This window comes from Phyllostomus discolor, chromosome 8, assembly GCF_004126475.2.
Source record: "Phyllostomus discolor isolate MPI-MPIP mPhyDis1 chromosome 8, mPhyDis1.pri.v3, whole genome shotgun sequence".
NCBI lineage: Eukaryota > Metazoa > Chordata > Mammalia > Chiroptera > Phyllostomidae > Phyllostomus > Phyllostomus discolor.
Genome location: NC_040910.2, coordinates 101,005,093 through 101,016,319, shown reverse-complemented (window position 1 = coordinate 101,016,319; position 11,227 = coordinate 101,005,093). Strand labels below are relative to the sequence as shown.

General features: G+C 60.6%; 1 protein-coding gene across 2 annotated transcripts; it reads left to right on the top strand.

Annotated features, from left to right (window-relative positions):
- The first annotated feature begins 367 nt into the window (after nucleotides 1–367).
- WFIKKN2 (WAP, follistatin/kazal, immunoglobulin, kunitz and netrin domain containing 2) lies at nucleotides 368–5,605 on the top strand. 2 transcript variants are annotated; one of them, XM_036033734.1, is made up of 3 exons: nucleotides 368–620; nucleotides 744–1,127; nucleotides 3,774–5,605. In XM_036033734.1, the coding sequence occupies exons 2-3, from the start codon at nucleotides 927–929 to the stop codon at nucleotides 5,292–5,294; spliced, it is 1,722 nt and encodes a 573-aa protein (XP_035889627.1). In that variant the 5' UTR covers nucleotides 368–620; nucleotides 744–926; the 3' UTR covers nucleotides 5,295–5,605. The 2 variants fall into 2 exon arrangements, with proteins under 2 accessions (XP_035889627.1, XP_028376312.1); XM_028520511.2 differs by having other exon boundaries at nucleotides 368–1,127.
- Nucleotides 5,606–11,227: the final 5,622 nt, after the last annotated feature.

Below are 11,227 nucleotides of genomic sequence, written 5' to 3'. Positions count from 1 at the left end.
AGCCGGGAAGCCGGAGCGTATCTGGTATGTGCGTCTGGAATGATTTGGGGGAAATGCACCGAAGTTGGAACTTGAGACAGGAGCTGCCCGGGACCGAGGGATAGGGAGCTGCTGGTGCACACCGCTCCCCGCCCCGCCACCCACTGAGGGACCCGGTGCTGGGGTGGGAGTCGGCTTACACCGCACGGCGGCCGCTGCTCAGGCCCGCCCTGCCATGGCCGTGAACTTGTTGTTTTTCCACGTCATTTGCTCTCCCATGCACTATCGGGCCTGGCGATGCTAACCCTGCGGCAGCAGGTCCCTCCTCGTAACAAGCGAGTGTGTGTTCTTCAGAGGTGGCCGAGGGGAGGAGGGGACCAGCGGGGGAGGTTGGGGAAAGGGAAACAAACCGCTGCCTTACAGTGAGCCTGCGTGTCCCGGAGCCAGCTCCCCCAAAGCACATGCCATTTCTGGCCCTTGAAGGGGTTAAAGGCCTCCTGGAGTCAAAAACAAGCAGGTGTCCCACCGTGCCAGATACGCCGCCTAAACTGCTTCCAGCTTTTTTTTTTTCCCCTTCTGCAACAAGTCTGTGATCGGCCACGGGACAGAGGAGCCAGCAGCCTGCCTGTGACAGGCATCAGGTTAGCTCGCTCCCACTCGGGTGGTGCCCAGGGTACAAATCCAGGCCGGGCCCCTGCTGGGGCTCCTCTCCCCGCACACTCAGGAGAGGGGATCTCCCTGCAAAACCGTTCTTTTATCTGAAGCCGCACGGCCCAGCGGGCTCCACTGACTCGGTGGAGGCGGCCGCGGCCCTACCAGCAGCAAGGAGGCCCGCCAGCGGGGCGGTGAGGGCAGGTGTCCGCACCCCCGGAGGAGGAGAAGGCCCTTGTGGGCCCCAGCCCCTGGCAGCGCTGCAGGGGAGATCTCTGGCCGCTGCAGACTGCACCATGTGGGCCCGGGGGTGCCACCCGTTCCGGTCCCGTTGGGGGCAGGTGGCAGTGCTGCTGCTGCTGCTCAAGGTGCCCCTGAGAGGCCTGGCACTGCCGCCCGTCCGCTATTCCCACGCTGGCATCTGCCCCAACGACATGAACCCCAACCTCTGGGTGGATGCCCAGAGCACCTGCAAGCGGGAGTGTGAGACGGACCAGGTGAGTGGGGAGCTAGAAGCTGGAGATGGATCGCACGAGTGTGTGAGCGAGGGAGAGTGGGATCGGGGGGTGGGCACAGGGCGCAGGACCGTGAAGTCACTCAGGCCCCAGGCCACACGCAGGTAAACAGGGTGTCATGTCTGTCTAACGCCGAGGCCCGGAGGAAGAGATGGGGTGCTCAGGTTCCTCAGGGATGGAGAAGCCCTGCATGCCCAGTCTCCTGTGCGCTTCGGGCTGCGCTGGGCCAGCCCGCGGACAGGTGAGAGGAGGCCTTCAGGGCGGTGCAGCGAGCAGCTTGAGGCCCCACGGCCAGGGCCGGGCTAGGAACCCACGTCGGGCTGCCAACAAAGCTGCGGCTGCCGCCAGCCTCCAGGCCACCCCCCAGGCCACCCCCCAAGGCGCCCAGACCCTGACACTGGGAGCAGGCCAGGCTGACGTGAGGGTGGGCAGGAACGGCTCTGTGCAGGCTCTGCGGTGTCCCTGGCAGGGGAGCAGACGGGGCTTCGACCTGCCAGAGTTCTCCATGCCCCTTCCACGCTCATCAGAACAGCAAACAGGGCAGGCCAGCCCCGTGGTGATTCCCTCCCGGTGCCTGGGTCCAGGGGCCATTCCTGCCACTTTCTCCGGCAGTCGAGAGCCTGCCTGGGCAGAGGCACTGCCTGCCAGCCTGGACAGCTCCTGGGGCTCCGGGCGGGGCATCACGGGGGAACCAGAGAGACTCTGGTGCTCCCTCTGCCGAACTCACAGAACCTGCAGGAGAGCGTGGGGCCCCCCTGGAGAGAGTGGCCTCTGCCTCCCAGTGCCCGGGGACAGTCCTCAGGCTGCCAGGGAGCAGTGATGGGCGGGGTGGGGGTGCACAGGACGAGAAGGAGTGGGGAGGGGCGGCAGAGCGTCCCCATCTCTCTCGCTGAGGCTGCGCAGTCAGTCGACTTCATTGCTCATTTGCGGGGAAGCCTGTTTCACCTGACGGGTCAGGTGGGGCCTGGGGGCCGAGAGTGAGACTCCAGCCGAGCCTGTGAGCCTTGGGAGGAGGACACCTGTGTGGGGCCGGAGACCCAGACAGCCTGTGGGCACGTTCTGGGCCCCCACGGAAAACTGTTTTAAGGATCCCCTCGAGGGTTTCTGGTGCCCAAAATACCCTCCCGATGGTCCCTGAAGACCCAGAGGACCCAGACTGTCATGGGCCTCTGAGTCCCGAGAGCTTCCAGGGCCACAGTCTCCTAGGGCCTGCATGGCCCTCTGGCAGGGGAGCAGGCTCTCCCATCTGCTCCCTGGTCCCCCGCTGCGCTCAGTCCCTCATCCGGGCTTCCTCCCTCAGACCCCAGCTCTGGGATCTGCCCACCCCTGTGCAAAGCCTCCCCTGGCGAGGCCTACAAGCCGATGCCAAGCGAGGGCTGCAAAACAAAGTCCCCATTCTGAGCCGAGAGCGGAAAACAGTAAACAAGTCGGGAGGGCCCGCTCGCTCCGCAGGGCCGGGTGGGGGCTGTCTCCCCCTCTCAGCTGATGTGGAATGTCGGAGGCTGAAAGGAACATGGGGCCTGCAAGAGGCCAGCCCTAGTGGGGAGCGACTTGCAGAGCCCCCACCAGGGGGATTAGGAGCGGTGCCCGCCAGCCCAGTGGGTGCGGGGGTTGTCATAGAGAACACCACGTGAAAGTCCTGTTTGTGTCGGCCCCAAGCACGCTGCTCATTTCGAGGAATTAAACTAATGCCTGACGTGGCTCGCCGGAGAATCCGAGGGAATTATAGCCTTGTAAGTCCTCTGACGGCCTTGCTGAACTTTTGCCACCCCAGGGGATTTTTTCCCTTGTTGACTTCCCTGTGAAATGCCCCCCCCCCGCCCCCCCCGAGCTGGAACTGGGCGCCAGGATCTGGCGCAGCCCCTGGTGTCAGGCCTGGCACCGTGGGCCTGTGGCACCTGCCCTTCCTCTCAGCCTTGACCGGATGTGGGCCCTCACCAGAGCGGCTGCTTCCAAAGTATCCGGGGACAACCTCAAACGTCTGTCCCCGCGGTGCCCCACTTTCCTTCTCAGCGTTTGCCGTGGCCTCTTCAGTTCAGCCAGGGCATCCTCACCCTGACGGGGAAAACACAAAAAGGCATTTGTTCCTACATGGACCTCATCTCTGGGCACTACGTGACCTGTGTGACGTAGAAGAAAAAACCCTCCTTTTAGACTTGCATCCACCCGGAGCTGGAAACCCTTTTAGACCACGTCCCAGCCCCAGGCACCTGGCGTCAGCTCTCCGAGGCTCTGCGTTCTCAGCTGTAATATTGTAGCAAGAACAGTCCCCCTCTGGGAGGGATGTGGCTGGCCTCTCCCCACACCACCAGCTGTGTGACCCTGAGCAAGTTACCTAACCTCTCTGTGCCTCAGTTACCATCATCTGGGAAGTGAGGATGATGGTGGATCCACCTCAGAGGCCTGTGATGAGCATTAAATAAGTTGACCAATGTAAACGTTCTTAGGAGAGGGCCTGGCAGATAAATCGTAAGTGCTCTGTACACGTTAGCTGTTATTATCGAAACAGTTTGCTCACGATAGATGAGCACGTATCAGTTCCCTTCCACATAAACTATGCGGTAGGGTGGGGGAAGCTGGTGTTCTCTTCTTTCCTTTGCTCAGGCCTCTCGATTTGGCTCTCTGCAGGAGTGTGAGACCTACGAGAAGTGCTGCCCCAACGTGTGTGGGACCAGGAGCTGTGTGGCAGCCCGCTACATGGACGTGAAAGGAAAGAAGGGCCCGGTGGGCATGCCCAAGGAGGCCACGTGCGACCACTTCATGTGCCTGCAGCAGGGCTCCGAGTGCGACATCTGGGACGGCCAGCCCGTGTGTAAGTGCAAGGATCGCTGTGAGAAGGAGCCCAGCTTTACCTGCGCCTCCGACGGCCTCACCTACTACAACCGCTGCTACATGGATGCCGAGGCCTGCTCCAAGGGCATCACGCTGGTCGTGGTCACCTGCCGCTACCACTTCACCTGGCCCAACACCAGCCCCTCGCCGCCGGAGACCACCGTGCATCCCACCACGGTTTCCCCGGAGACCCCCGGGCTGGACATGGCGGCCCCGGCTCTGCTCACCCACCCCGTGCACCAGTCGGTTAGGGTGGGGGAGACAGTGAGTTTCCTCTGTGAGGTGGTGGGCCGGCCCCGGCCCGACATCACCTGGGAGAAGCAGCTGGAGGACCGAGAGAACGTGGTCATGAAACCCAACCACGTGCGCGGCAACGTGGTGGTCACCAACATCGCCCAGCTGGTCATTTACAACGCCCAGCTCCAGGACGCTGGCATCTACACCTGCACGGCCCGGAATGCTGCCGGCGTCCTGCGCGCCGACTTCCCGCTGTCGGTGGTCAGGGGCGGGCAGGCTGCGGCCACCGCGGACAGCGGCCCCAACAGCACGGCCTTCCCCGCCGCCGAGTGCCTGAAGCCGCCCGACAGCGAGGACTGCGGCGAGGAGCAGACCCGCTGGCACTTCGACGCCCAAGCCAACAACTGCCTCACCTTCACCTTTGGCCATTGCCACCGCAACCGCAACCACTTCGAGACCTACGAGGCCTGCATGCTGGCCTGCATGAGCGGGCCGCTGGCCGTGTGCAGCCTGCCCGCCCTGCAGGGGCCCTGCAAGGCCTACGCGCCGCGCTGGGCCTACAACATCCAGGCGGGCCAGTGCCAGTCCTTCGTCTACGGCGGCTGCGAGGGCAACGGGAACAACTTTGAGAGCCGGGAGGCCTGCGAGGAGTCCTGCCCCTTCCCCTGGGGGAGCCAGCGCTGCCAGGCCTGCAAGCCGAGGCAGAAGCTCGTGACCAGCTTCTGTCGCAGCGACTTTGTCATCTTGGGCCGAGTCTCGGAGCTGACGGAGGAGCCCGACTCGGGCCGCGCCCTGGTGACCGTGGACGAGGTCCTGAAGGATGAGAAGATGGGCCTCAAGTTCCTGGGCCGGGAGCCGCTGGAGGTCACTCTGCTCCACGTGGACTGGACCTGCCCCTGCCCCAACGTGACGGTGGGCGAGACGCCACTCATCATCATGGGGGAGGTCGACGGCGGCATGGCCATGCTGCGGCCTGAGAGCTTCGTGGGGGCGTCCAGCACCAGGCGGGTCAGGAAGCTGCGTGAGGTCATGCACAAGAAGACCTGCGAGGTCCTCAAGGAGTTCCTGGGCTCACACTGAAGCCCCCCCTCTCCTGACCCCTCCCTGGCCCTCTCCCACCCACCCACCCTGACGCCTCTCCGAGAACTGGGCAAGGTCACATTCGATGGTCTTAGGCCAGCAGAGGAATATCTATCAAAGGGTCTTAGATCAACGTCTGTTCTTTGGGCTCAGTAAGGGGTTCATCTCTTCTTTAGCTGAGGGCGACAAAAGAGGTCAGTAAACACTTGTCAGTTATCCCTGATGACCAAGCCGCTTGGGCGCTGCTATCCTCTCCTTGCTGGCCACCCCTGCCCCTGGCTCTCCCAGCCGCCCTACCACCAGCCAGCCTCCCACTGCAGGAGGGACGCTGCTCCTGCTCATAGTGTATATGGAAGGGATCTAGAGACGGGGCTGCATGGTGGTCACAGGAGCCATGGAATGAACTGGTTTGCAAAAGGCGTGGTGGGCAGAGAAAGGAGGGCCCAGGGACTCAGGGGGTGAATTCCCCACAGCCCCCTAGACGGCCCTGAGCAGGGACCACTTTGTGTGGGGAGTCATGGGAAGGGGGCAGCAGGGGGCGTGGTCAGCCCGGCACCCAAGTGGCGCTGAGTGGGGGCGTCTGGGCAGGTGCCCTTGGGTGGCGGGTGGTCAGGCTGAGCTTCAATCATCAAGTTGCCCTGCGGCCTCTGAGGCCACCAGCAGGATACACATTTCTCATGTCTCCTTGGCTTCGTGGATCGGCTTGTTGCTTGTGGATTTGTTAATTCAGTTCTGTTCGGTCCAACTCAACAGACACGTTCTGGACATTTACTGGGGGCCAGGTGCGGGGCCCACAGGGCGCTGTCAGCCACTGCCCAGCTCCCAGTCCAGACCAGGGGCCCCCGGCAGCAGACCCCGGGTGTCCCTCCCAGCCATCACATGGTCCCATTCAACAGTCCATATGCTTCCATCTGTCACTGGCTTCCTCGGACACGAAGCAGATAGAAGCCCCAGGATCTGTTTTGGTAGGAAGAGAAAGAAAGGAAGAGGGAAAGCAGGCCGGGAGGGGGCTGGGGCTGGAATGAGAAAGGAGGGAGGAGGGGAGGCCGGCTGGGGAGGGGAAGGGAAGGGAAGGAACGCTGCTCGATGCTCCCATCTGGTGGCGGCCTCGGGCCTGGGATGGCAGGTTTGGGGATGTGGCAGCCAGTGGCTGACTTTTCTTCTCGGACTTCCGGTGCAGCTCCAGCCACCCACCACTAGACAGAGGATTGGGGGAAACCCACTGTCGGCTCTGCCGCTGCCCTCTAGTCCCTCCTCAGCCCTTCTTCATTCTGCCCGTGCCCCTCCCAAACTGAAGGTCACTGTGGGGCGTCCTTGTTTCCTCCTCAGACGTAGGGAGGAAGATACCAATTAAAAGCTAATAGTATCAACAGGCCTTCTTGTGTGATTCATTTGAGCTAATGTGTATGTGTGTGTGTGGGGAGGGGGGGAGTGGGTGGTGTCGTAGGCTTTGGTGACGGTGCAGGAGGGAAGTCTGGGTGACAGGACCACATCTGGGTCATGGAGGGACACTGCTCCTGCTCAGCCCGCTGTGCAGCTCTGGGGCTCCTTCGCCGCGGGGCTCTGTGACTTAGGCACTGGGGCCAGGTGACGTTCTGAAGATCACAGAGGCAGGGAAGTGTGGGCCTCAGGCCTTGTACCACAGTTCTTCACCCCATCATGACGGCCTGGTAGACAGGAGGCAGGTGGAGGGAACACAAGTGGGGCAGGCTGCCCGGCTGTGACACCCCAGGGGACCTCTGGGGGAAGCCTGGTCCCAAAGCCCTGATGTGGTTCGGCTTCTAGGATGGGGGATAGCAGCACCTTCGGCCTCAGCTGCTTGTGGCTACTCCCTCGCCCTGGAGGTGTGTTCAGGAGCCTGCACAGCCACAGCCTGCCACACAGCTTGTCTGTCCCTGAGGCTGAGAACCAGCTAAGCACAGGAGACTCCTGTCCCCCGTCCACATCCCTGGGTCTCCCGGGCCACAGCTGTGCAGAGGACTCCAGCCCTAGTCCAGCCCAGCCCGGCCCTCGTTAGAATAATTCCCTGCAATGAGGAAGGGCCATGGGAGAGAAGGGAAGCTGCTTCCTGAGAGAGAAGGGAGCCCAGAGGAACGGGAACTTATCATTGCCTTTGGGAAAATGCTGAGCATAAAGCTTAGGTACTGAGGACGAGGGAGGGGAGGACCCAAGTCCTCGCTCACCCTCAAAGGCTTGGAGACATTCTGTTGCTCATGCTTCTAGGCCGAGGTGCCCCGATAAGTAGCACATCGTTTAGAGCCTCAGACGGTAAATGTCATCATGCCAGCACCTGTCACCTCCACTCTTCTCCACACTTGCACAGCTGTGGGGTCTGAGCCTGCGGCTCCCCAGGGCAGAAGTGGGGTTCAGGGGAGTCCAATCTCAGGGCTCCCTGTCACCAGTTCACTGTCCACCAACAGCCCCACACCTGGGGTCCCCGCCACACTCCAAGCCCAGCTGGGCAGAGTGAGAAAGCCCAGCCTGTGGAGCTAGACCCCCCTGGTCTAAATCTTGCTCTAATACTTATTCTCTGCCTCCCTGAGCCTCAGTTTCCTCATCCACAAAACAGAGGGTAGTAAGAGCTCTTTATAGAGACTTGCAGAGCTCAACTGATCCCTTTAACCTTGTCCAATGGGAAAGCCTAGGACACAGAGCCTGCCCAGATGGCTGCCCCTGGGCCCTCTGCAGCTTCTGGCCAAGAGCAGACCCCCAGGATCTAGAACATCCCCTCCTTGTCCTTCTGGGCCTCAGTTCCTCCGGTTCAGTGGCCACACAGCTTCAGCTGTCTTACTTGGTTGCTCACAGAGCACACCCAGACTGAGCACCCCACACAGGCTGATTTGGGGTTCAGAAAATATGGGCTTTTAGGGAATGAGTGCTTTAGACTCTATTACTACTTTGGACCCACTACGTGGCACTGATTTTTCTGTTCCTGACACTAAGCCTGAGTTTCTGTCCTCTGCTGGTGAGGCCTGACATGATGACTGGCATCTAGCAGGTGCTTGGTAAAACAGCTTTGGGGGGGCTCTGCCCACAGACCCCCCGCCCCACCGGCTGCCACAGATGAGAATAGGTCTACCAAGACATGATCTGCGTGGGGAGGAAAGGTGGCCGATCTCTCACAGGAGAAGGGCCAAGAGCCTTTTCCTCAATGGGCTTTTATTGGGTTCATTTGCAGAGGAACACAGGTAAAGCTCATCAGTCATTGTCAGGCAGTAGGGATCAAACAATAGATAACATACAAAGAACTCTGAAGGCCTATGCTGAATCAGGGTCTGTTAGCTAAAGGGCTACAAAAATTTGAGGAACGAACTCACTTCTTGCTTGGGCCCTTATCATTTAATTGAGAGCATTCTAAACAAAGCAGTTTTCACAGGATTTTATGTATTCTTTCTTAGGCCCGATCACTCAGGGGAACCCACCCTTTCCAGCACAGGGTCGCACCCACCACCGACATTGTTTCAGGTTTAAGTCAGGCAGGGGAAGCAAGGCAGCCAAGAGATTAGGAAACTTCTTGCAAACAGAATGAGGACTCAGGCTATGTCAAAGCCGAAAGGTGAGGGTCCATCACCCCCTTTTGCTATAGACCCCTAAGTCCTTCCCTGAGGCCTCCCTGTGATCATGCCTATCTTAGATCATTCCCCCCTTTGGGAATCTTACCCGTCATTGGCTAACTGATCAAGCATTGGGGGCCAGGCAGGGTGAAGTAAAGGGAGCAGAAGCAGTACCCCTGCCAGGAAGATAAGCTTTGTCTCCTTAGTGGCTTATGGTCCAAGGTTGCTCACTCAGCCTTAGCCATAGGGGGGTTATAGCTTCTGAAACCAGGCAGGGTGGTTCCCAACACTGAGCTGGATTCCCAGGGCCTGGTTGTCAGGCACCCTGGGGAGGCCCTCCCACCAGTCTGGGAGATTTGCCCCAGCCTGGACCCCAGGACCCGTGGGGACTGAGCCCTCCTTCAGGTCCAAGGCCATACTCACCTGCTTTCTTTCCTGTCTACACTGGGCACCTACTTCCCCCTTCCTTGCATCTGATGTCCTCCCACCCACATCCGCCACCGCCCCGTCCCAGTCCCTCTCTGTTTGCCTCTTCAACAGCCTGGTCTGGCGCCGCTGTCTCCAGACCAGCCCCAAAGCCCCTGGGCAGGACGGCTTGGCTTTTTCCACCCTCTGCCTCTCCGGCCTCCTAGGACACTTTGCTCCATTGTCTGGCCAGCTGCTCCATAGTGTGATGTCACCCCCCTGGACAGTGGGGCCAGAGAGCAGGGACCAGGGGCGGAAACTATGAGGGAAGGGACAGAATAAATACAGAGCCACGTGGTGATTTCCTTAGGCTGGGAGAACGCCGTGTCCAACTGTCCCGTTACAACATCAACACTGAGGGGCACTGACTATGTGACGGGCACTGGACATCGTGTCTCGTCATCGGCAGCACGGGTGGATGAGACAGGGTGCTATTTTGTAGGTGGGGGAACTGAGGCCAGGGGATAAGACCCTTGCCCACAATCGCCCAGCTGCTGAATGGCAGAGCTGAGATTTGAACCTCGGGAGTCTGACTTCAGACTTCTTAATGCTCCCGTTACACTCTTCTCCCAGCGTGTGTGTGTGTGTGTGTGTGTCTCTCTCTCACACACACATACACACACACACGCACACACTGGGCTGGGCAGCGCAGAATCCCATCAGGACCCCAAAGTCCTCCAACGTGCCTGCCTCCTACTAGCCACACACACAGCGCCCCAGGGCTGTCTGACGACCTTGCCATGTGACATGGTGTTTCTATCACACACAGAAGCAGTCATGGCCTAGATTCCTGGGCGAGACATCAGCCTTATGCTTACTCATCCTTCAAGACTCAGCTCCTCGGGGAAGCTGCCCCTGTTGCCGAGGCTCTACAGATACCCTTCTACAAGTCCTGGCCTCCCTCTGCGTCTGCGCGGACCTCCAGCCAGCACCGCTGCTTAGGGGCTCCAAGAGGTGTGTGGGCTCTGAGGCTCACAGAGCTCCTGGCGGCTTTGCTGAAGGGTCCTGGGCCAAGGGCCCGCTGCCCGGCCACAAGGCTGGGCAGGGGCTTCTCTGGGGTCTTCCCTGCTGTTCCCTAGCTCCATTTCCTGGTTGCAGCTCCTCCTTCTCCTCCCACCTCCCCAAGGAGTCTGAAGCCTTCCTCCTGCTCGAGGAATGTGTGATTAATATAGGCAGGATAGGTGACAGGGCTCCTGGGCCCTATTTTTGGCGGTGGCCTCATTCTGGAATGTGCCCTGAGGTCAAGTGACACTCCTGTCAGGCTGTGTCAGGAGGGAGAAAGAGTAACTCTCCAGCCAGCTGTCCCCTGCGGGAGCCAGATGGGCGGGCAGGTAGACAGGGCGACCAGCCCTCTCCTTCCTGCCTCTTCGGTCCCTGAGCCCCGCAGCACTTCAATGTCAGCGTCAGGCCGGAGTCTCTGTGTCCCCATCCCAAATCACTGCGGGACACAGCACTGTGCATCGGGTTGCCAGCCGCTCCCTGACCACCCTCCACCCACTCCGCTGAGGAGAGAACAGGACCCAGCCCCGACGGACCTGCCCGGAGCATGTCTGTTGGGGTGAGGTGGGGTGCTTGGGTGCCTTTTGCCCTTTTCAAGTCTTGAGGATTCCACCAGAGGCCGGACAGGGTGACGAGGGGTCCGTCTTGATCACACGTTTTCTGTCTTGGCGTGAGGGATGAGTTTAGTTCTGTCAAAGGGTGGTGACTGTTTTGTCTTCTGTGTGCACGGCCAGGAAGCAGTGGGGGGGGGGCCTGGTAAGGACCCTCGGCAGGAGAGAAGCACAGTGTCGGAAGAGCGAGAGTGCCCTGGCTGGTGTGCCTCAGTGGACTGCGTGCTGCTCTGTGAAGCAAAGGGCTGCCGGTTCAATTCCCAGGCAGGGTGCATGCCTGGGTTTCGGGCCAGGTCCCCAGGAG

Excerpts from the sequence above, each read along its gene's own strand:
- WFIKKN2 (XM_036033734.1), top strand. The coding sequence starts at position 927 with ATGTGGGCCCGGGGGTGCCACCCGTTCCGGTCCCGTTGGGGGCAGGTG. Across the intron at positions 1,128-3,773 it reads GGGAGTGTGAGACGGACCAG|GAGTGTGAGACCTACGAGAA; the intron begins GTGAGTGGGGAG and ends GGCTCTCTGCAG.